Source organism: Oncorhynchus mykiss, chromosome 19 (assembly GCF_057628025.1).
Source record: "Oncorhynchus mykiss isolate SJ-2025 chromosome 19, ASM5762802v1, whole genome shotgun sequence".
Lineage (NCBI taxonomy): Eukaryota > Metazoa > Chordata > Actinopteri > Salmoniformes > Salmonidae > Oncorhynchus > Oncorhynchus mykiss.
In genome coordinates this window covers 30,414,658-30,437,889 of record NC_143040.1, presented here as the reverse complement: position 1 = coordinate 30,437,889, position 23,232 = coordinate 30,414,658, and the positions used below count along the sequence as shown (strand labels likewise).

At 42.1% G+C, this 23,232-nt stretch overlaps 1 protein-coding gene across 8 annotated transcripts in view; it reads right to left on the bottom strand.

Annotated features, from left to right (window-relative positions):
* The window catches only part of LOC110497504 (tetraspanin-5), a 36,338-nt gene that overhangs the window by 7,247 nt on the left and 5,859 nt on the right, over window positions 1-23,232 (bottom strand). For 5 of the 8 annotated variants that reach the window (XR_016488880.1, XR_016488883.1, XM_021573638.3 and 2 more), the window contains exons 2-6: window positions 19,435-19,485; window positions 14,580-14,726; window positions 10,949-11,119; window positions 6,679-6,804; window positions 5,758-5,805 (exon numbers count right to left, since the gene is read on the bottom strand). Coding sequence is in view for 5 of the 8 variants with exons in the window: in XM_021573638.3 (XP_021429313.1) it covers window positions 5,758-5,805; window positions 6,679-6,804; window positions 10,949-11,119; window positions 14,580-14,726; window positions 19,435-19,485 (543 nt within the window). In the remaining 3 variants the exon portion in view is untranslated. The remainder of the gene's footprint in view (window positions 1-5,757; window positions 5,806-6,678; window positions 6,805-10,948; window positions 11,120-14,579; window positions 14,727-19,434; window positions 19,486-23,232) is intronic. The other 3 variants (XR_016488882.1, XM_021573639.3, XM_090210768.1) reach the window with 1 other exon arrangement.

The window sequence follows — 23,232 nt, the reverse complement described above, 5'->3', positions numbered from 1 at the left end:
GTCTCAGGATGCTTTACTGATGGCATGACACATGACTGATGGTAGCGCTCACCTTGTCTTCTCTGTCTTCTTTTGCCCCAAACAATCGGAAAGGGGACTCAGAGAAAATGACTTTACCCCAGTCCTCAGCAGTCCAATCCCTGTACCTTTTGCAGAATATCAGTCTGTCCCTGATGTTTTTCCTGGAGAGAAGTGGCTTCTTTGCTGCTCTTCTTGACACCAGGCCATCCTCCAAAAGTCTTCGCCTCACTGTGAGTGCATGCCTGCTGCCATTCCTGAGCAAGCTCTGTACTGGTGGTGCCCCGATCCCGCAGCTGAATCAATTTTAGGAAGCACCGCTCACTCACATGGCTACAAGTGAAGACAGACACGTCGGGGACGCAACTGTCCTTATCTGATTCCGAGGCGCAAATTGAAGATACTGGAAGAACTGTCCACATTTACATTTTGTCAGTCAACAAGAGAAGTAGGCCGAACGAACAGCAAAAGCACTAGCCTATGTCAATCTACTATCCCCCATAGAACAAAAGTTGACCTATTCTGTGCGAGAAATAAATATTTCAAACATCGTCTGGAACAGTTGTGGGATGTGATAGATCCCAAATTAATACAACCACTAGCATCAAAAAAACTTTAAGTAATGATGCTGAAGCAACAGAACAGAACATTTAGCTTCAAATGTTGATAAACTATTAGAATATTTCTTCACATTCAAAGCTCAGCAATGTGCACAATGCAGCAGGCTATAAGCACAAATGTTCCATGAGCGGGAAAATACCATTATCAAAAGTGACTGCAAATGCGATTATGCATGTAATGCTTATATTATAAAAGTGTATTTTTATGGTGCATGAAAGGCATGAGCTCTGCTTTGTTTTTTTTTGTGCAGGCTGTACACACTTCATCAGTCTCTCATTCACAATTTGACAAGCCCTTGATTATGTCTCGAATTTTCCGGCAGCAAATATATAATTCACAGGCTAATATGGTCAACCATCAGACTATTCTTGTTTTAATCTTGTCTTTACATATATTATTTAGTATATGTGTGAATTTTATTTATTTAGAATGGACAATTATCATGTCTCGAAGCAGGGGCAAAAGTATATGTAATCTATGCACTTAAATAGACAGTACCGTGCAGTATCAAAGAGCCCTCACTGCTGCTCAATCATCCTATTTTTCCAACTTAATTGAGGAAAATAAGATGTAAAATGTATTTTTGATACTGTTGCAAAGCTAACTAAAAAGCAGTATTCCCCAAGAGAGGATGGCTTTCACTTCAGCAGTAATAAATTAATGAACTTCTTTGAGAAAAAGGATCACGATCATTAGAAAGCAAATTACGGACTCCTCTTTAAATCTGAGTATTCCTCCAAAGCTCAGTTGTCCTGAGTCTGCACAACTCTGCCAGGACCGAGGATCAAGGGAGACACTCAAGTGTTTTAGTACTATATCTCGTGACACAATGATGAAAATAATCATGGCCTCTAAAACTTCAAGCTGCTTACTGGACCCTATTCCAACTAAACTACTGAAAGAGCTGCTTCCTGTGCTGGCCCTCCTATTCCAACTAAACCACTGAAAGAGCTGCTTCCTGTGCTTGGCCCTCCTATTCCAACTAAACCACTGAAAGAGCTGCTTCCTGTGCTTGGCCCTCCTATGTTGAACATAATAAAGGGCTCTCTATCCACCGGCTGTGTACCAAACTCACTAAAAGTGGCAGTAATAAAGCCTCTCTTGAAAAAGCCAAACCTTGACCCAGAAAATATAAAAAACTATCGGCCTATATCAAATCTCCCATTCCTCGCAAACATTTTAGAAAAAGTTGTTGCACAGCAACTCACTGCCTTCCTGAAGACAAACAATGTATACAAAATGCTTCAGTCTGGTTTTAGACCCCATCGTAGCTCTGAGACTGCACTTGTGAAGGTGGTAATATACCTTTTAAATCGTGTCAGACCGAGGCTCTGCATCTGTCCTCGTGCTCCTAGACCTTAGTGCTGCTTTTGATACCATCGATCACCACATTCTTTTGGAGAGATTGGAAAACCAAATTGGTCAACACGGACAAGTTCTGGCCTGTCAGGATCTTATCTGTCGGAAACATATCAGTTGGTCTCTGTGGATGGTTTGTCCTCTGACAAATCAACTGTACATTTCGGTGTTCCTCAAGGTTCCGTTTTAGGACCACTATTGTTCACTATATATTTTACCTCTTGGTGATGGCATTCGGAAACATCATGTTAACTTTCACTGCTATGCGGATGACACAGCTGTACATTTCTATGAAACATGGTGAATCCCCAAAATTGCCCTCACTGACAGCCTGTGTTTCAGACATAAGGAAGTGGATGGCTGCAAACTTGCTACCTTTAAACTCGGACAAAAAAGAGATGCTTGTTCTAGGTCCCAATAAACAAAGAGATCTTCTGACAATTAATCTCGATGGTTGTACAGTCGTCTCAAATAAAACTGTGAAGGATCTCGGCATTACTCTGGACCCTGATCTCTCTTTTGACGAACATATCAAGACTGTTTCAAGGACAGCTTTTTTCCATCTACGTAACATTGCAAAAATCTGACATTTTCTGTCCAAAAATGATGCAGAAAAATGTATCCATGCTTTTGTCATTTCTAGGTTAGACTTCTGCAATGGCTCTACTCCGGCCATCTGGATAAAGCACTAAATAAACTTCAGTTAGTGCTAAATACGGCTGCTAGAATCCTGACTAGAACCAAAGAATTTGATCATATTACTCCAGTGCTAGCCTCCCTATACTGGCTTCCTGTTAAGGCAAGGGCTGATTTCAAGGTTTGACTGCTAACCTACAAAGCATTACATGGGCTTGCTCCTACCTATCTTTCCGATTTTGTCTTGCTTTACATACCTACACGTATGCTACGGTCACAAGACGCAGGCCTCCTAATTGTCCTTAGAATTTCTAAGCAAACAGCTGGAGGCAGGGCTTTCTCCAAAAGAGCTACATATTTATGGAATGGTCTGCCTACCCATGTGAGAGATGCAGACTCGGTCTCAACCTTTAAGTCTTTATTGAAGACTCATCTCTTCAGTAGGTCCTATGATTGAGTGTAGTATGGCCCAGGAGTGTGAAGGTGAACGGAAAGGCACTGGAGCAACGAACCACCCTGCCTGGCCGGTTCCCCTCTCTCCACTGTGATTCTCTGCCTCTAACCCCCAGGGGCTGAGTCACTTGAGTGGGTTGAGTCACTGACATGGTCTTCCTGTCTGGATTGGCGCCCCCCCCCCCCCCCCCCCCCCCCCCCCTTAGGTTGTGCTGTGGCGGAGATCTTTGTGGGATATACTCGGCCTTGTCTCAGGATGGTAAGTTGGTGGTTGAAGATATCCCTCTAGTGGTGTGGGGGCTGTGCTTTGGAAAAGTGGGTGGGGTTATATCCTGCCTGTTTGGCCCTGTCCTGGGGTATCATCGGATGGGGCCACAGTGTCTCCTGACCCCTCCTGTCTCAGCCTCCAGTATTTATGCTGCAGTAGTTTATGTGTCGGGGGGTTAGGGTTAGTCTGTTATATCTGGAGTATTTCTCCTGTCTTATCCAGTGTCCTGTGTGAATTTAAGTATGCTCTCTCTTTCTTTTTCTCTCTCGGAGGACCTGAGCCCTAGAACCATGCCTCAGGACTACTTGGCATGATGACTCCTTGCTGTCCTCAGTCCACCTGGCCGTGCTGACCTGTTGCACCCTCGACAACCACTGTGATTACTATTATTGACCATGCTGGTCATTTATGAACATTTGAACATCTTGGCCATGTTCTGTTATAATCGCCACAGCCAGAAGAGGACTGGCCACCCCTCATAGCCTGGCTCCTCTAGGTTCCTTCCTAGGGAGTTTTTCCTAGCCACCGTGCATCTACACCTGCATTGCTTGCAGGTGTATTAGAAAAGTTGAGAAATAAATATAGTAGGCATAGCTTATAGAAAGCTGATGGGATCCTGCTCTTTTCAAGAGGCCATCACGTTTTCTCACGCAATTAATTGCATAACCTATAGAAATGTTGCGATCTCATGAAGTGTTTGATTAGCTTTTCGATCATATTTGCATTGATGTCAGAGTGATTAGAGGGACAATATAGTGCTGAGTACCAGGTAGTTTGCAAGTTTGGTAGGCTACTGAAGACCATCAACAGCATCCGAGCTTGGAGAAGCCTAATTACTGTGACACAAACGTTCACGTGGAATTTGACTCGTGACCGCCGGTGTAGCGGTAATACAGTCACGGTAACAGCCCTAGTCACAATACTCTTGGTCCCCCTAAAATTAAAGCTGACAGTATGCACTTTAACCTAGTTTTCTTTGTATCATTTCAAATCCAAAGTGCTGGAGTACAGAGCCAAAACAACAAAACATTTGTCACTGTCCCAATACTTTTGGAGCTCACTCTCTCACCAAATGGCCATTCCATTAACATCCTGTAGTTCCCTGTGTCCTTTTGTTGAAATACCTCTAATTTCCCTGAACTGAATCTTGTCAAAACAGCTTCTACATTATGCTTTTCTCAGTTTGAGGGTAATGCTTGGAAAATAAATACACCCCTTCCTTACATTACCCTCTCCCATGGTACTTGGCCAAAAGCACATTTCTCCATCATGAGTAATTCCAGGCAACCCATAGTACTGAGGGAACCAGCTGTTGTCAAATGGGGGCTGGGAGAGTGGTGATGGACTGTGAGACCAGTGTTGTGACTTAGACTTGGGTGGGGTGCAGTAAGAATGACCTCATCTAGCTCAACCAACCTGCCAATGACATTTTTTTTTGTTGAAATTGAACCTTCATTCAACTAGGAAAGTCAGTTTAAGAACAAATTCTTATTTACAATGACAGCCTACCGGGGAACAGTGGCCTACCGGGGAACAACTGCCTTGTTCAGAGATAGAACAAGGCATTTGTACCTTGTCAGCTCTGGGGATCGATCCAGCAACCTTTCGGTTACTGGCACAACGCTCTAACCATTAGGCTAACTGCCTCCCCTAATGGGAAACAGTTTTCCACAATTCCTATTTCGCAATTCCACTGTTTTATTTTGAGGACTGCCTTTTGATGTAACAGCCCATCCCCATGCTGTGGAAAAAACTCTGGAAGCTTGCTTCCAAGTGAACAGGCTGCCATAATGATGGATTCTGGGTCTGTTTGTATCAAGTGTCTCAGAGTAGGAGTGCTATTCTAGTATAAAGTCCCCCCTTTCCACGTGATGGATTCTGACTCCTAAACTCGGAATAGTGTTAATTATCAGGTATCCAATTGAAATATTGAGTGCTATGGTCTAGAGGGTCTACACTAGAAGTTAATGGTTATCTGTAGGAGGAATGTATATGGTAGAGGCAATTAAGCTTGGAATGTACTGAGTGCAGGGAAGACGATCATATGTTCGCAGGCACTGATAAGGGTGAATAGGTGTGGATTAGTGAGGAAGGGTGTCGAGGTCAGGTCACATTAAGAGAGAAGGAACAGTTTACTAATTGTCTGTGAGTTTAAATAAGTTCATTTAGAAATGAACACATGTAATATTATTCCTTTTGATCTAAGAGTCAAGACAGCAGGTCTCTGAACAACGTTTTCCCCTCTAATACTAAGGCATTGCACTGGCCTCAGTGTGTCAGCTCAACACAAATAACAGCAACTTTCAAATTAGAATATTGGTGCAGACTCTTTGACAAAGTACTTCACAGCATTTCCAGGAATCTTAAATAACATTTTCTGCAATAAGAACGATTCAACTCACCGCTTTAGCTCGAATGTCGTAGCCACACTGGGTGTTAATGACATCCTCCTACAATACGAAAGAGAGGATATTTATAAACAGTATATTCACAGCATTCGCCTAACTGACTCAATACCAAACCTGCGACAAGTTTGCAAACAGTAGATAGAAATGGATGCAGGGCCTGCTAAGTGAGAGGATGGTTTAAAACGGGGGTTATTAATGAGCTTGATATAGGCATATGTATATTGACCTGTATAGTGAGCCAAACCATTAGTTATTTTTTAAATATCATGGATAATGTCAATGTCAAGGACTTATATTTTGTATGTGCATGTAGGCAAAGAACTGTAATTTGAAGCTACATGCCATCTGGTCTTGTTGCATGCAAAAAAAAAAAGAGATTTCATCATAAACATCTTCAAATAAGGCTCAGCTAGGGTTATGTAGCCTATTTGTATGCCGTTTGGCTGTACTATGAGTGAATTCTGTGCGGCACAGGCTAGTTGTGTCCCTCCTTGTGTGTGTTGTATGAGTATGATTTATGGTGATGTGAAGTTAGTAACTGTGAAACGTTAGCCCCTTAAAAAAGGGATTTGAGCTAAAATAGGAACACTGCCATCTAGCCAGTGCTTTTGACAGAGAGAGATTACGACATGGCTTCTGACTAGTCACAGAGAAACAACTAGGAAGGTATTGAGCTTTAAGCTACAGACTCTGCTAAGTGTGTTTGCAGGCCACTTTACTATTTCAAGTGTATTGGTATGGACTAATGCAATACGCTGGTGGCTGGACATTAGAATGGAGCATTTTGATAACTCCTCCAAATTAGTTTTTTTGCACTAGTGATGTACTGACTGATCAACTCCAATAAAAGCGGTCTGTACTTCAGAGGATACTGGGTATAGTTCAGTGAAGTGAGAGTGGTGAGAGAACACGTACTGCCGGGTCTTTGGTGCAGCATGAAAAGGGCACTCCGCACTTCTCGCGACTTGGGTTGGAATCAGTGCAGTTGAAGTAGATGTTCAAGTTCCAGTCATCTGCCCCAAAGGCTCCACAACACTCCCACTGGAAAGGCCAAAGAGACAGAACAACATCCCATTCAGACATCACTAACCTCTTCAAAGGGATATTCAGTGTCTTTTTTTATTTTTACCCATCTACCATTAGGTGATCTCTTTGAAAGGCATTGGAAAACCTCCCTGGTCTTTGCAGTTGAATCTGTGTTTGAAATTCACTGCTCGACTGAGGGACCTTACAGATAATATTATGTGACTTGTTCAGCAAATTTTTAGTCCTGAACTTATTTAGGTATTTCAGCTTTTCATTTTGTATTCATTTGTACAAATTTCTAAAAACATAATTTCACTTTGACATTATGGGGTATTGTGCGTAGGCCTGTGTAACACAATATCAATTGAATCCATTTTAAATTCAAGCTGTAACACAGAAAAATGTGTAAAAGGTCAAGGAGTGTGAATACGTTTTAAAGGCACTGTAGTTTTTTCTAGGTTTTCACTCTCAAAATCACACTTTTTATTTTTTTTATATAACAAAAATTGTTCTAAGTCCACAACAATGCTTAAACCATATCAGGAGACCATTTTTGGATCTATAATATAATAATCTATAAAAACCTATTTTTTTGGAGGGTGCAGTTGCCCTTTAATTCAACTGAACACTGAGCAACTGATAATTTGGCTAGTGGTGTTTCTGTATTGGAGGCCTATAACAATGTTAGGAGCTGATGGTGGACTATAGGAAAAGGAGGGCCGAACAGGCCCCCATTAACATCGATGGGGCTGTAGTGGAGCGGGTCGAGAGTTTCAAGTTCCTTGGTGTCCACATCACCTACTAACTTTCATGGCCGAAACACACCAAGGCAGCTGTGTAGAGGTCAAGAGACTGAAAAAGATTTGGCATGGGTCCCCAGATCCTCAAAAGGTTCTATAGCTGCACCATCGAGAGCATTCAGACCAGTTGCATCACCGTCTGGTATGGCAACTGCTCGGCATCTGACCATAATGCGCTACAGAGGGTAGTGCGTATGGCCCAGTATATCACTGGGGCCAAGCTTTTTTTTTTTTTAAAGACTCGTCACCCAAGTCATAGACTGTTCTCTCTGCCACCACACAGCAAGCAGTACTGGAGTGCCAAGTTCCCCTCTGTTTTTACACTGTTGCTACTCGCTGTTTATTATCTATGCATAGTCACCTAACAAATTACCTCAACTAACCTGTACCCCCGCACATTGACTCGGTACCGGTACCCCCTGTATATAGCCTCGCTATTGTTATGTAATTTTTTTGTGTTACTTTTGACTTTATTATATTTTTTGACTTTAGTTAATTTAGTAAATATTTTCTTAACTCTTATTTCTAGAACTGCATTGTTGGTTAAGTAAGCCTTTCACAGTAAGGTTTACACCTGTACACCTGTATTCGATGCATGTGACAAATAAAATTTGATTTGAATGTAGACCCAGTCTGTGGCAGCTTGCCCGTTAGGGAATTAGGGCTGCGCCCCTCTTTTGATTGCCTCCCCCGCACCCCAAAAAAACTGGTGATTAAAAAAAAGTTATATTTTTCAATAAAAATAGTGTATTATATAATTCATAGATTATGTTTTAAATTCTCATAAAAGTGTGGTAAATGTTCAAAACAAGCTGTTGAGCTACTCTGCACCTCAGTGACTGCCAGCAGCAGCAGCTTCGCCTCTGTGGGCGCATAGACTGTGCGAGCATTGCTTGGATTGTTTTGCCAGCTATTTGCTATGATGGGAAACTACCCCGGATTGTATTACAAAGCACCGGGTGTATCACAAAGCATGATCAATTAGCCAGCTACAGTAATTTTCAGAAACAGTTTGATGTTTTTGTCAAATTAACCAGTTATCTACCTATAAAAAGCAGCTAGCTAGCTAGCTCCCATGCCAATTTCAAGTCTTTCTAAACTAATATGAAAGTTAACTGGCTAGCGAATCATGCTTTGTGACATTGTTAGCTATTAGTTACATAATGTGTTTTCACTAATTGCATCTGCATGCTTTTTGCATTCTCCCTGGTGCACTTCTTCGTTGGTGAGCTGGCTGTTCGTTCTAAATAGTACAATCTAATCGGTTCAAAAAAAGCGGCAGCATGTGCAGCAGTGGTCATTCGGTTTCTGACATACAAAAGTGAAATAGGTATATTTATACTGTTGTTCAAATGCACAGATCACTTCATACAGTATATATTTTCTAAGAAAATAACGGTAGTTAAACTTTGCATCATGTTTCTGTCATGCTGCTTTGTTGACAACTACCTTGCGCCACGGATATTCAGCCAATAAGCAGGCCGCCGCTGCCCACAGTTTGTGAAACAAATGCCCTCCCGATTGATACAAATCAACATGATATCATTCTGCCTTGAAGTATCAAAAACATATATAAAAAAAGAAAGATTTAATTAACATTTTTTATTTGGCCTTACTGCTATACAAACGCATTGAATAACAGATTCCCCAAATGGAACAACAGACCCCCCAAAAAATCTAAAGGAAGTTTGTTCTGAAGTGTCTGTCCTATATCTGAGAGACATTTTTTATTAAATGTTTACATGTATTTTATACCTTATTTTTGGCACTAAACAGTCTCCATATATACAGTTGAAGTCGGAAGTTTACATACACGTTAGCCAAATACATTTAAACTCAGTTTCACAATTCCTGACATTTAATCCAAGTAAAAATTCCCTGTTTTAGGTCATTTAGGGTCACCACTTTATTTTAAGAATGTGAAATGTCAGAATAATAGTAGAAAGAATAATTTATTTAAGCTTTTATTTCTTTCATCACATTCCCAGTGGGTCAGGAGTTTACAGATACAACTATTTTCTTTCTCATCAATTTACACACAATACACCATAATGACAAAGCAAAAACAGGTTTTTAGAAATGTTTTCAAATGTATTAAATAAAACACTCAAGTACCTTATTTACACAAGTATTCAGACCTTTTGCTATGAGACTCAAAATTGAGCTCAGGTGCATCCTGTTTCCATTGATCATCCTTGAGATGTTTCTACAACTTGACTGGAGTCCACCTGTGTTAAATTCAATTAACTGGACATGATTTGGAAAGGCACATATCTGTCTATTTAAAGGTCCCAGAGTTGACAGTGCATGTCAGAGAAAAAAAACAAGCCATGAGGTCGAAAGAATTGTCCGTAGAGGTCCGAGACAGGATTGTGTCGAGGCACAGATCTGGGGAAGGCTCTGCAGCACTCCAACAATCAAGCCTTTATGGTCGAGTCGCCCAACGGAAGTCACTCCTCTGTAAAAAGGCACATGACAGCCCGCTAAAGTACTAGGACCATGAGAAACAAGATTCTCTGGTCTGATGAAACCAAGATTGAAATCTTTGGCCTGAATGCCAAGCATCACGTCTGAAGGAAACCTGGCACCATCGCTACAATGAAGAATGGTGGTGGCAGCATCATGCTGTTGGGATGATTTTCAGCAGCAGGCCCTGGGAGACTAGTCAGGATCGATTGAAAGATGAACAGAGCAAAGTACAGAGATCCTTGATGAAAACCTGTTCCAGAGCGCTCAGGACCTCAGACTGGGGGCAAAGACCCTAAGCACACAGCCAATCAACGCAGGAGTGGCTTTGGGACAAGTCTCTGAATGTTCTTGAGTGGCCCAGCCAGAGCCCGGACTTGAATGCGATCGAACATCTCTGGAGAGACCTGAAAATAGCTGTGCAGTGACGCTCCCCATCCAACCTGACAGAGCTTGAGAGGATCTGCAGAGAAGAATGGGAGAAACTCCCCAAATACAGGTGTGCCAAACTTGTAGCGTCATACCCAAAAAGACTCATCTGTAACCGCTGCCAATGGTGCTTCAACAAACTACTGAGTAAAAGGTCTGAATACTTATGTAAATGTGATATTTCAGTATTTTATTTTTTATAAATTAGCAAAAACTGTTTTTGCTTTGTTATTATGGGGTATTGTGTGTAGATTGATGAGGGAATGATCATTTAAAAAAAAAACTATTTTAGAAAGAGGCAAAACAGAGGCAAAACGTAACAAAATGTGGAAAAAGTCAAGGGTTCTGAATACTTTCAGAAGGCACTGTACCTGCGTATAGCCCTCACTACACCACTGGGTGCACCAGTAAATCATTAATCTTATCACACAGAAAGACAGTTCTGAAAAGATAACTGCTCTTACGTATTCTTGGGTGAAATCTATGAGATTCTGCAGGTCAATGTCATCCCGGTACGCCCGGATGTTGTTGTTGATGAAGAAGTTGAGCTGGTCCTTGATCCAGTCCTTGAAGACGAAGGCCAAGACTCCAGCTGTCAATTCCAGGAAGAAGATGATCCCCAGGAACACGGAGAACTGGAACAGAGCAATGTTGGCCAACACTTAATATGGGATACCCAGCCAGAAAAATTGGCTCAAATTACTTATGATCAGGTGGTATACTGTTTTGCGATAGGACGTTTTGTAAATGTATTTTTTATTATTTTCTATTTAAAAATGTTTGTGGCCCATCCCCCCTCTTCGGAGGACAAAAATAACATTCTTTTTTTTGTTACATGTACATTCTACACAGGTTTACGTATATGGCACTTTTTTCACACTAGTTACATAGCAATAATATAGTTATTTGATATATAGTTGAAGTCGAAAGTTTACATACACCTTAGCCAAATACATTTAAACTCAGTTTTTCACAATTCCTGACATTTAATCCTAGTAACAATTCCCTGTCTTAGGTCAGTTAGGATCACCACTTTATTTTAAGAATTTGAAATGTCCGAATAATAGTAGAGAGAATGATATTTCAATTTTTATTTATTTCATCACATTCCCAGTGGGTCAGAAGTTTACATACACTCAATTAGTATTTGGTAGCATTGCCTTTAAAAAATGTTTAACTTGAGTCAAACGAGTCGGGTAGCCTTCCACAATAAGTTGGGTGAATTTTGGCCCATTCCTTCTGACAGAGCTGGTGTAACTGAGTCAGGTTTGTAGGCTTCCTTGCTCGCACACACTTTTTCAGTTCTGCCCAGAAATTATCTATGGGATTGAGGTCAGGGCTTTGTGATGGCCACTCCAATAACTTGACTTTGTTGTCCTTAAGCCATTTTGCCACAACTTTGGAAGTATGCTTGGGGTCATTGTCCATTTGGAAGATCCATTTGTGATCAAGCTTTAACTTCCTGACTGATGTCTTGAAATGTTGCTTCAATATATCCACAATTTTCCTCTCTCATGATGCCATCTATTTTGTGAAGTGCACCAGTCCTTCCTGCAGCGAAGCACCCTCACAACATGATGCTGCCACTCCCGTGTTCGCGGTTGGGATGGTGATCTTCGGCTTGCAATATCTCCACCCTTTTCCTCCAAACATAACAATGGTCATTATGGCCAAACAGTTCTATTTTTGTTTCATCAGACCAGAGGACATTTCTCTAAAAAGTACGATCTTTGTCCCCATAGTCTGGATTTTTTATGGCAGTTTTGGAGCAGTGGCTTCTTCCTTGCTGAGCGGCCTTTCAGTTATGTCGATATAGGACTCGTTTTACTGTGGATATAGATACTTTTGTACCTGTTTCCTCCAGCATCTTCACAAGATCCTTTGCTGTTGCTCTGGGATTGATTTGCACTTTTCGCACCAAAGTACGTTAGTCTCTAAGAGACAGAACGTGTCTCCATCCTGAGCGGTATGACGGCTGCATGGTCCCATGGTGTTTATACGTGCATACTATTGTTTGTACAGTAAAACGTGGTACCTTCAGGCATTTGGAAATTGCTCCCAAAGATGAACCAAACTTGTGGAGGTCTACAAAAAAATATATATCTGAGGTCTTGGGCTGATTTCTTTAGATTTTCCCATGATGTCAAGTAAAGAGGCACTGAGTTTGAAAGTAGGCCTTGAAATACATTCACTGGTACACCTCCAATTGACTCAAATTATGTAAATTAGCCTATCAGAAGCTTCTAAAGCCATGACATAATTTTCTGGAATTTTCAAGCTGTTTAAAGGCACAGTCAACTTAGTGTGTGTAAACTTCTGACCCACTGGAATTGTGATACAGTGAATTATACGTGAAATAATCTGTCTGTAAACAATTGCTGGAAAGATTACTTGTGTCATGCACAAAGTCCTATCTGACTTGCCAAAACTATAGTTTGTTAATTAACAAGAAATTTGTGGAGTGGTTGAAAAACGAGTTTCAATGACTCCAACCTCAGTGTATGTAAACTTCCGACTTCAACTGTACATTATATCTGGATAGATAGTACTTAAACACATTCGGTAAACATTAAATATCGTGTTTTCAGTCATAACTATTATAGAATATGAGCTTTTAAACCCACCCCACAGCCCATCCCACCTATCTCCGTAAACCACCCCTTTATGATTTCCATGTGCCATATATTTTTCAACTCTGCTGTTTCACATAAATTCTGAACCTTTCTAAATCGCATAGTATCTACAGATTGTAAGTTAAATATGAATATTTCTAATAAAAGTATTATATTGTTGACTGATTTCAATATGGCTTTCCAAATCTCCAAACAGTGCTAAACATCTTTTTAGCAACCAGAAAAACATGTCCTTTAACTGGTTGTTATCTGACTTGGATATGTCATCGTGAAAAAAATGATGTGATTTCTACAACCAGCAAAACAGTTTACAGCCAGGACATGAAGTCATTATTTAGCATTCCAAATGTTTCCTACTGGATCAAAGCATATCACAGTATATGAAACATGAACAAACGCTACATATTTGTAGATAAAGCAAATTAACTTTAAAAAAACTGAACTAATCAACACTGCCAGCCAAATATATTATGCAAACACATTAGTAATCACTTGTTGTTTTCAAGCGTTCTACTTTCAGCTACCCCCTCCATCACCCAGTTCAAGAGAGAGAATGAATCCATTCTGGACCTCTAACAATTCATTGCCAATCCATTCAACATTCCATTGACATTTTATAATAGAGCTCTTCTAAGATGTTGACTTGGTTTATAAGACTCAATATAAAGCTTTTTGTCATAAACCTAAAAAAAACCCTTTCCTCTACACTCTTTGAAAAAATACTTCCGAAAGGGTTCTTCGGCTGTCCCCATAGGATAAACATTTTTAGTTTCAGGTAGAAGCCTTTTGAGTTCCATGTAAAGATCCTCTGTGGAAAGGGTTCTACCTGTAACCAAAAAGGGTTCTTCAAAGGGTTCTCCTATGGGGACAGCCGAATAACCCTTTTAGGTTCTAGATAACACCCTTTTTCTAAGAGTGTACCTCATTTCTATCAAAGGCCCACAAATCCCCAGGGGGAAAAATGTTTCTGGTTGTTAAACTGGTTTTATGGTTGAGAAGTCATCATATAACCAGATTACAACCAAATGGTCTCTGTTACCCAAGGTCTCTTTCATGACGACATCAAGAAGTCATGGGAAAGATTACAACCAAATGGTCTCTGTTACCCAAGGTCTCTTTCATGACGACATCAAGAAGTCATGGGACAGAGGTCATATTTTGGTTGATATTACAACCTGATAAAGACATTATTATTATTAAAGATGTGAACAAAACGCCCTTATACTGACATAACCATGACTTCATAAAATACATCACAATGTAATAAAGAAGTCATTAAGACATAATTGTGAGCAAAAAACACACTTGCTCCGTAAAGCTGTGGTTTAGTACACACATTGGAGTGGCCCTATAATTGCTTGGTAGGGTAGGGTCAAGTATTGACAGGGGGATGAAAAATATTTCCAATGTTATGTCATATCAATGTAAAATATAATGCTCTCGAATAACAAGGAGAACATACAAACTTGAGAAGGAAAGAGTTCTCCCTCAGTGCTCCGATACAACCAGCAAAGCCAAGGATAAACATAACTCCTCCCACCACCAGGAAGAGCCAGACGGGGTCAAAGCCCCCCAGGTCTGTGATGGATGAGATGTTGGAGAGCACACCCTGGGGGGGGGGGAAAGAGAGAGGGGGGGGGGGGATCACTAGATATAATAGTCAATAAGTTGTGTTTTTTTTATTCATAGTCAATCATGTCAACTGTTTTATAGAGTTTGAAACACAAAGCTTGAGCAATGGAGACCTTATTGGACATACTAAAATGATTCCACTCTAGGACTCTCATGACAAAGACACAAGCATACAGTATATTGTACAAGGGCTCACACATGCACGCACGCACAAATCCACGCCCGGATATGTACACACACACACATATATGCATGCACATACACACCGCCTTCATGACAGCTTAGAAATATAAGCCAAAATAGGAGCAAACACAATGAAGAAATTGGGATCCCTAAAAAATACAAATGAACCTGTGAATGTGTCCAATCCATTCAGGAGTCATTGTGAAGTCATGCTTCCCACTGGAAAACTCCAGATGGGTGGAACACTATTTAACATGGGTCAGTCTCGTCATAGACTTAGAAACCTGTGATCTATTAATATGACATATGATACTTCTTTATTGGTAGAACAGAAGTAATAAAGAACACTAGGATCTCTTCAGTAACACTTTACTTAAAGCCTGCAAGCATAATGCTTTCTAACTTGTTATAAGCATGTATATGAGCCTTTATAATGTCTTATAAACAGGCTTATAATGTCGAAAGTCTATGTATGAACATTTCAACTAACTCAAATTGGCTGGTATGTAGTGTGGATCACTATTAAATAATTATAAGACATTATGCTCAAAAAGTCTTACAATGCATTATAAGTGCATCATAATGCACTATTCCTGCAGACACTTGAAAGTGTTACAAATTCTTTGAGCAGTCAGCTAGCAGATCTTTTTTCCGCCTTTATTTAACCAGGTAGGCTAGTTGAGAACAAGTTCTCATTTACAACTACGACCTTGCCAAGATAAAGCATAACAGTGTGAACAGACAACAACACAGAGTTACACATGGAGGAAACAATAAACAAGTCAATAACACAGTAGAAAAAAGAAAAAAAAAGAGTCTATATACATTGTGTGCAAAAGGCATGAGGAGGTAGGCGAATAATTACAATTTAGCAGAATAACACTGGAGTGATAAATGATCAGATGGTCATGTGTAGGTAGAGATACTGGTGTGCAAAAGAGCAGAAAAGTAAATAAATAAAAACAGTATGGGGATGAGGTAGGTAAATTGGGTGGGCTATTTACCGATGGACTATGTACAGCTGCAGCGATCGGTTAGCTGCTCAGATAGCAGATGTTTAAAGTTGGTGAGGGAGATAAAAGTCTCCAACTTCAGCGATTTTTGCAATTCGTTCCAGTCACAGGCAGCAGAGAACTGGAAGGAAAGGTGGCCAAATAAGGTGTTGGCTTTAGGGATGATCAGTGAGATACACCTGCTGGAGCGCGTGCTACGGGTGGGTGTTGCCATCGTGACCAGTGAACTGAGATAAGGCGGAGATTTACCTAGCATGGACTTGTACATGACTTGGAGACAGTGGGTCTGTCGACGAATATGTAGCGAGGGCCAGCCGACTAGAGCATACCGGTCGCAGTGGTGGGTGGTATAAGGTGCTTTAGTAACAAAACGGATGGCACTGTGATAAACTGCATCCAGTTTGCTGAGTAGAGTATTGGAAGCAATTTTGTAGATGACATCGCCGAAGTCGAGGATCGGTAGGATAGTCAGTTTTACTAGGGTAAGTTTGTGAAGCGAAGGAGGCTTTGTTGCGAAATAGAAAGCCTATTCTAGATTTGATTTTGGATTGGAGATGTTTGATATGAGTCTGGAAGGAGAGTTTACAGTCTAGCCAGACACCTAGGTACTTATAGATGTCCACATATTCTAGGTCGGAACCATCCAGGGTGGTGATAATAGTCGGGCGTGCGGGTGCAGGCAGTGAACAGTTGAAAAGCATGCATTTGGTTTTACTAGCATTTAAGAGCAGTTGGAGGCCACGGAAGGAGTGTTGTATGGCATTGAAGCTCGTTTGGAGGTTAGATAGCACAGTGTCCAAGGAAGGGCCAGAAGTATACAGAATGGTGTCGTCTGCGTAGAGGTGGATCAGGGAATCGCACGCAGCAAGAGCAACATCATTGATATATACAGAGAAAAGAGTCGGCCCGAGAATTGAACCCTGTGGCACCCCATAGAGACTGCCAGAGGACCAGACAACATGCCCTCCGATTTGACACACTGAACTCTGTCTGCAAAGTAGTTGGTGAACCAGGCAAGGCAGTCATTAGAAAAACCGAGGCTACTGAGTCTGCCGATAAGAATATGGTGATTGACTTAGTCGAAAGCCTTGGCCAGGTCGATGAAGACGGCTGCACAGTACTGTCTTTTATCGATGGCGGTTATGATATCGTTTAGTACCTTGAGCTTGGCTGAGGTGCACCCGTGACCGGCTCGGAAACAAGATTGCACAGCGGAGAAGGTACAGTGGGATTCGAGATGGTCAGTGATCTGTTTGTTGACTTGGCTTTCGAAGACCTTAGATAGGCAAGGCAGGATGGATATAGGTCTGTAACAGTTTGGGTCCAGGGTGTCTCCCCCTTTGAAGAGGGGGATGACCGCGGCAGCTTTCCAGTCCTTGGAGATTTCAGATGATAGGAAAGAGAGGTTGAACAGGCTGGTAATAGGGGTTGTGACAATGGCGGCGGATAGTTTCAGAAATAGAGGGTGCAGATTGTCAAGCCCAGCTGATTTGTACCGGTCCAGGTTTTGCAGCTCTTTCAGAACATCTGCTATCTGGATTTGGGTAAAGGAGAAGCTGGGGAGGCTTGGGCGATTAGCTGCGGGGGGGGGGAGCTGTTGGTCGAGGTTGGAGTGACCAGGAGGAAGGCATGGCCAGCCGTTGAGAAATGCTTATTGAAGTTTTCGATTATCATGGATTTATCGGTGGTGACCGTGTTACCTAAACTCAGTGCAGTGGGCAGCTGGGAGGAGGTGCTCTTGTTCTCCATGGACTTTACAGTGTCCCAGAACTTTTTGGAGTTAGAGCTACAGGATGCAAATTTCTGCTTGAAAAAGCTGGCCTTTGCTTTCCTGACTGACTGTGTGTATTGGTTCCTGACTTCCCTGAACAGTTGCATATCCCGGGTACTATTCGATGCTATTGCAGTCCGCCACAGGATGTTTTTGTGCTGGTTGAGGACTGCCAGGTCTGGAGTGAACCAGGGGCTATATCTGTTCTTAGTTCTGCATTTTTTGAACGGAGCATGCTTATCTAAGATGGTAAGGAAGTTACTTTTAAAGAATGACCAGGCATCCTCAATTGACGGGATCAATATCCTTCCAGGATACCCGGGCCAGGTCGATTAGAAAGGCCTGCTCGCAGAAGTGTTTTAGGGAGCGTTTGACAGTGATTAGGGGTGGTCGTTTGACTGCGGACCCATAGCGGATACAGGCAATGAGGCAGTGATCGCTGAGATCCTGATTGAAGACAGCAGAGGTGTATTTGGAGAGCCAGTTGGTCAGGATAACGTCTATGAGGGTGCCCTTGTTCACAGATTTAGGGTTGTACCTGGTGGGTTCCTTGATGATTTGTGTGAGATTAAGGGCATCTAGCTTAGATTGTAGGACTGCCGGGGTGTTAAGCATATCCCAGTTTAGGTCACCTAGCAGAACAAACTCTGAAGCTAGATAGGGGGCGATCAATTCACAAATGGTGTCCAGGGCACAGCTGGGAGCTGAGGGGGGTTGGCAGCAGGCGGCAACAGTGAGAGACTTATTTCTGGAGAGATTCATTTTTAAAATTAGAAGTTCGAACTGTTGGGGTATGGACCTGGAAAGTATGACATTACTTTGCAGGCTATCTCTGCAGTAGACTGCAACTCCCTTTGGCAGTCCTATCTTGACGGAAAATGTTATAGTTGGGTATGGAAATCTCAGAATTTCTGGTGACCTTCCTAAGCCAGGATTCAGACATGGCAAGGACATCAGGGTTGGCAGAGTGTTCTAAAGCAGTGAGTAAAACAAACTTAGGGAGGAGGCTTCTGATGTTGACATGCATGAAACCAAGGCTTTTTCGATCACAGAAGTCAACAAATGAGGGTGCCTGGGGACATGCAGGGCCTGGGTTTACCTCCACATCACCCGCGGAACAGAGGAGGAGTAGGATAAGGGTGCGGCTAAAGGCTATCAAAACTGGTCGCCTAGAGCGTTGGGGACAAAAGGAGCAGATTTCTGGGCGTGGTAGAATATATTCAGGGCATAATGCGCAGACAGGGGTATGGTGGGGTGTGGGTACAGCGGAGGTAAGCCCAGGCACTGGGTGATGATTAGAGAGGTTGTATCTCTGGACCTGCTGGTTGTAATGGGTGAGGTCACCGCAAGTGTGGGAGGTGGGACTAAGGAGGTATCAGAGGTATGAAGAGTGGAACTAGGGGCTCCATTGTAAACTAAAACAATGGTAACTAACCTGAACAACAGCATACAAGGCATATTGACATTTGAGAGAGACATACAGCGAGGCATAAAGTAATCGCAGGTGTTGATTGGGAGAGCTAGATAAAACAACAGGTGAGACAACAACAGCTAATCAGCTAACACAACAACAGCAGGTAAAATGGAGATGACTAGGCAGAGGGTCGGATTAACTACACACAGAGCCTGAGTTCGCGACTGGGGCCGACAGATAAAAAATAAATAAACAATTAGTTATCTAATGATACAGGACACCCAGGGATCTCAGCTGGACTCACCTTCTCGCTCCATGCCCAAAGCCCTATGCCAAGGAACGCCACTCCAAGTAACTGTGAACAGACAGACAAGTATTTTTGATATGAGTTATTAATATAAAACTAAAAACATGCTCTCTGGCTTATCGACTGAGTTGTGGTTAAGGAAAATTATTCCAACATTAAATTAACCATCAAGATATGAGAAATGTACTGAATGTTGTTGAGGTTAACATCAACCAATTATTTCTCAAATGTAGGAGGATTCGTGCAATTCTCCAGACAGGAATTTAGAACTGCCATAACTCTATGGAGTGGGACTAACATGCAAAATTGTGTAACCCTGAAATAATGTGAACAAAAATATTAAAGAACAACAGCCTCCTGCATTTCCATCAATGCATACTACCAACACCCCTAAAAGCTATTGATGAGGGAAAACAGATCTTAGACCAGGCTCGACTAGGCCTGGACTAATTCTGGACTAAAGAACACTCTAAGGGCCAGTTTCCTTGAAACAGATTAAGCCTAGTGCTGGACTAAAAACCATGTTCAAATTGAGATTGTCCATTGAAAATTATTCTTAGTCAAAGAGGCATATATTCAGGAAACTGGCTCAGAATCTCCAAATAGAAAGCGCTTTTTAGTCCAGGACTATGCTTAATTGTGTCCAGTGAACCTGCCTATAGGTTTTATTTCAATGGATCTACATCCTTACAGCAGAAGTCAAACATAAGTGAATTAATATAGGGCACATCCATCTGTAACAAATAGATTTGCCTCACAGTGTATTAGAGTGCTGTAGTGTACGTTTAACCTGAAGTTCACATCATCTGTCAGGTTATGCTGTACAAGATGTGAGGATCTACAGTACATGAAAATAAATAATTAGCCCAAAATGATTTGTATTATTTTTGAAAAGACAAGGATTCCGTCAGTAGTCTACTGAATGCAGAATCTAACCTATCAATCAGCACGGGAACATCTTACAATGGCAACAAATGGTAGGCACTGTGTCAACAGATATCACAGACCATACTGTACGATTCAAACAATCAATCCGATGTATAATGGTTCACTTCAGAAGACATAGTCGAAACACGTCGCATGCACCATATCTGCATTTGCTTTCTGGTCTTTTTGGAGTGTATTGATGGTAAAAATGATATAATGTGTTACAACGTCAATACATTTGTATTTACATGTATACTCTTATCTCTTTAGATATACTGTAGATGTAATTCATGCCCCCTTATCCTTTAGTGCCACTCAACCTATTGTCACTTGGCAATCATGAATTTTGGGTCCCACATTACATTGTCCCTTAGGATAGATTTGAATAGAATAGATACACTATTGTCCATTTCATAAGAAACTGAAATTTGTATACTGTATATTTCAACCTGCCCCCATATACTGTATATATACACACATGTTGAGAGGTGCAGTGTCAGCCACAGAGCTGGAGAGCAGTTTAAGTGTAAATGGCTAGCTCAGATGCACAAATGCAGTTGATGGTACCTGCCAGTATACTTCTGTAATATTTGTGTTATGGAGAAAAGACCAGGCAGGAGACGGGAGTACAGTTAGTTTTTGTTTAGTCAAAACCCCTCGTGCTCTACAGTTCGCGGCACCCCAGTGCACATGTGCATTTCCTATTAGGTGTAGTAACGTAACACTGCCGTAATGCATTACTGCTTAGTAACAGCACAGTAACTAATATATAAACAGATGTAGATCCCAGATACTACACTCCTCCCCCATAGTGTTTAACTCCCAGAGAACAAGGTAAATATGTTAGGTAACTACTAATGCAATATCTGAACAATGCATTCTTAAACATTTTTCAACTACTGGGTTGAAGCAGACTTTTCAGAGCCCAGCACAAATCCAGGGGATTATTCTGCTCCGAAGATGGAGTTTGTGTCCTAATAACTAACCCAGGTGATGTCCTTTTTCTTTCCTATTATCTAGGACATATTAAAGTGTTTGTTTTACTGTCCGTTACCTCCTTAACCAGCTCAACTCACAGATCAAGCTTTTGAGGTGCCCTTCGCTGTCAAATAGGATATCTCCGCTCCTCCTGGGCTTCCTGTGGTGGGCCAGGTTCGGGTGGAAGGTCAGGCTCTGTCTCTCCCGTACGTCCACAGTCAGGAGAATAGTCCTGGGGGTTGTTATTGTTCTTGTTCTCTCGGCATGTCTCTGCTGGGGCGTTGGACCGTAGCAGATGATCCACATGAACGTTGAACTGGCGATGACCAATTTGGACTTGGTAAGTCAAAGGTCCTCTGCGTTGCAAGATCACACCTGAGTTCCACAGGCGCTTTGGGTGTCTGAAATCACGTACCATCACCCTCTCTTCCTCTTTGAACTGAACCTCGAGTCTAGTCCAGGCCTTCTTAAAGGTTTGCACGGCTCTCTCCGCTGCTCCGTTTGATGCCGGATGGTAAGGTGGTGACAGGATGTGCCTTACTCCATTGTTCTTGAGAAACATTTCAAAATCGTTTGATGTGAAAGGAGGGCCATTGTCCGATACGAGCTCCTTGACTAGTCCAAAGGATGCAAACAGGTGTCTGAGAAGATTGATGGTCTTCTCAGCTGTGGTCAGTTGAGTAGGGAACACTTCCATCCACTTGGAATGGACATCAACGACAACAAGGAAATGTTGCTTGTCAATTTCGTCGTAATCCACATGGATGCGTTCCCAAGGTGTAGCAGCCCAGGACCATGGATGAAGAGGCGCAGCAGCAGGCTTGTTGCGAACAGCTTCACAAGGTGAGCAGTGGCCTACATGCTGTTGAATGTCCTGATCCAGTCCAGGCCACCACAGATAACTGCGAGCGAGTGCTTTCATTCGAGTGATCCCTGGATGTCCATCATGCAGGTCAGATAGCAGTCTCCTCTGGAATTTGTGAGGTACCACCACCCTTGATCCCCACAGAACACACCCTTGATCAGTGGACAACTGGTCTTTCTTGTCGATGAATGGACGAAGGTTATCGTCATTTACGAAGGTTGGCTAACCGCCTAATGTTAAGTCCAAGACTTTGGAAAGCACTGGGTCTTTCCTTGTTTCCTCTGCTATGTCAGAAGCAGATATGGGCAGTTCATCAATGAGAGAGATCTGGAAGACTGCTCTATCATCTTCACTGTCGGAGTCACTATTGCATGGTAGTCTTGATAGTGCATCGGCATTTGCGTGATCACTGGATCGTCTGTACTCAATCTCGTAGTCGTAGGCTAACAATATCAGAGCCCAACGTTGCATTCGAAGTGCAGCAAGGGTTGGTATAGCTGATTTTGGTCCAAGGATGGCCAACAGAGGCTTGTGATCTGTCAGCAGTTGGAACTTCCTTCCGTAGAGGTATTTGTGAAACTTCTTCACTCCGAATATTATGCTCAGTGCTTCCTTCTCAATTTGAGCATAATTTTTCTCACTTGGTGACAGAGTCCGTGATGCAAATGCAATAGGGTGTTCTTCACCTGACGGTAGAACATGTGAGATGATGGCTCCTACTCCGTATGGAGATGCATCACACGCAAGTCTCAGCTTCATCTCTGTGTTGTAGTGGGCAAGCCACTTGCTCTTTAGCAGATGCTGTTTGCAAGTCTTGAATGCTTCTTCGCATTGTGGGGACCAATTCCACTTTGTATCGGCCTGCAGCAGTTCTTAAAGCGGATGCAACAATGTGGACAAGTTTGCCACAAACTTTCCGTAGTAGTTCAGGAGCCCCAAAAATGAGATATTTGTGGGTGCTGGTGCGTTTACGATTGCTTCCACCTTGCTGTTGGTTGGGTGCAGGCCTTGTGCATCAATCTTGT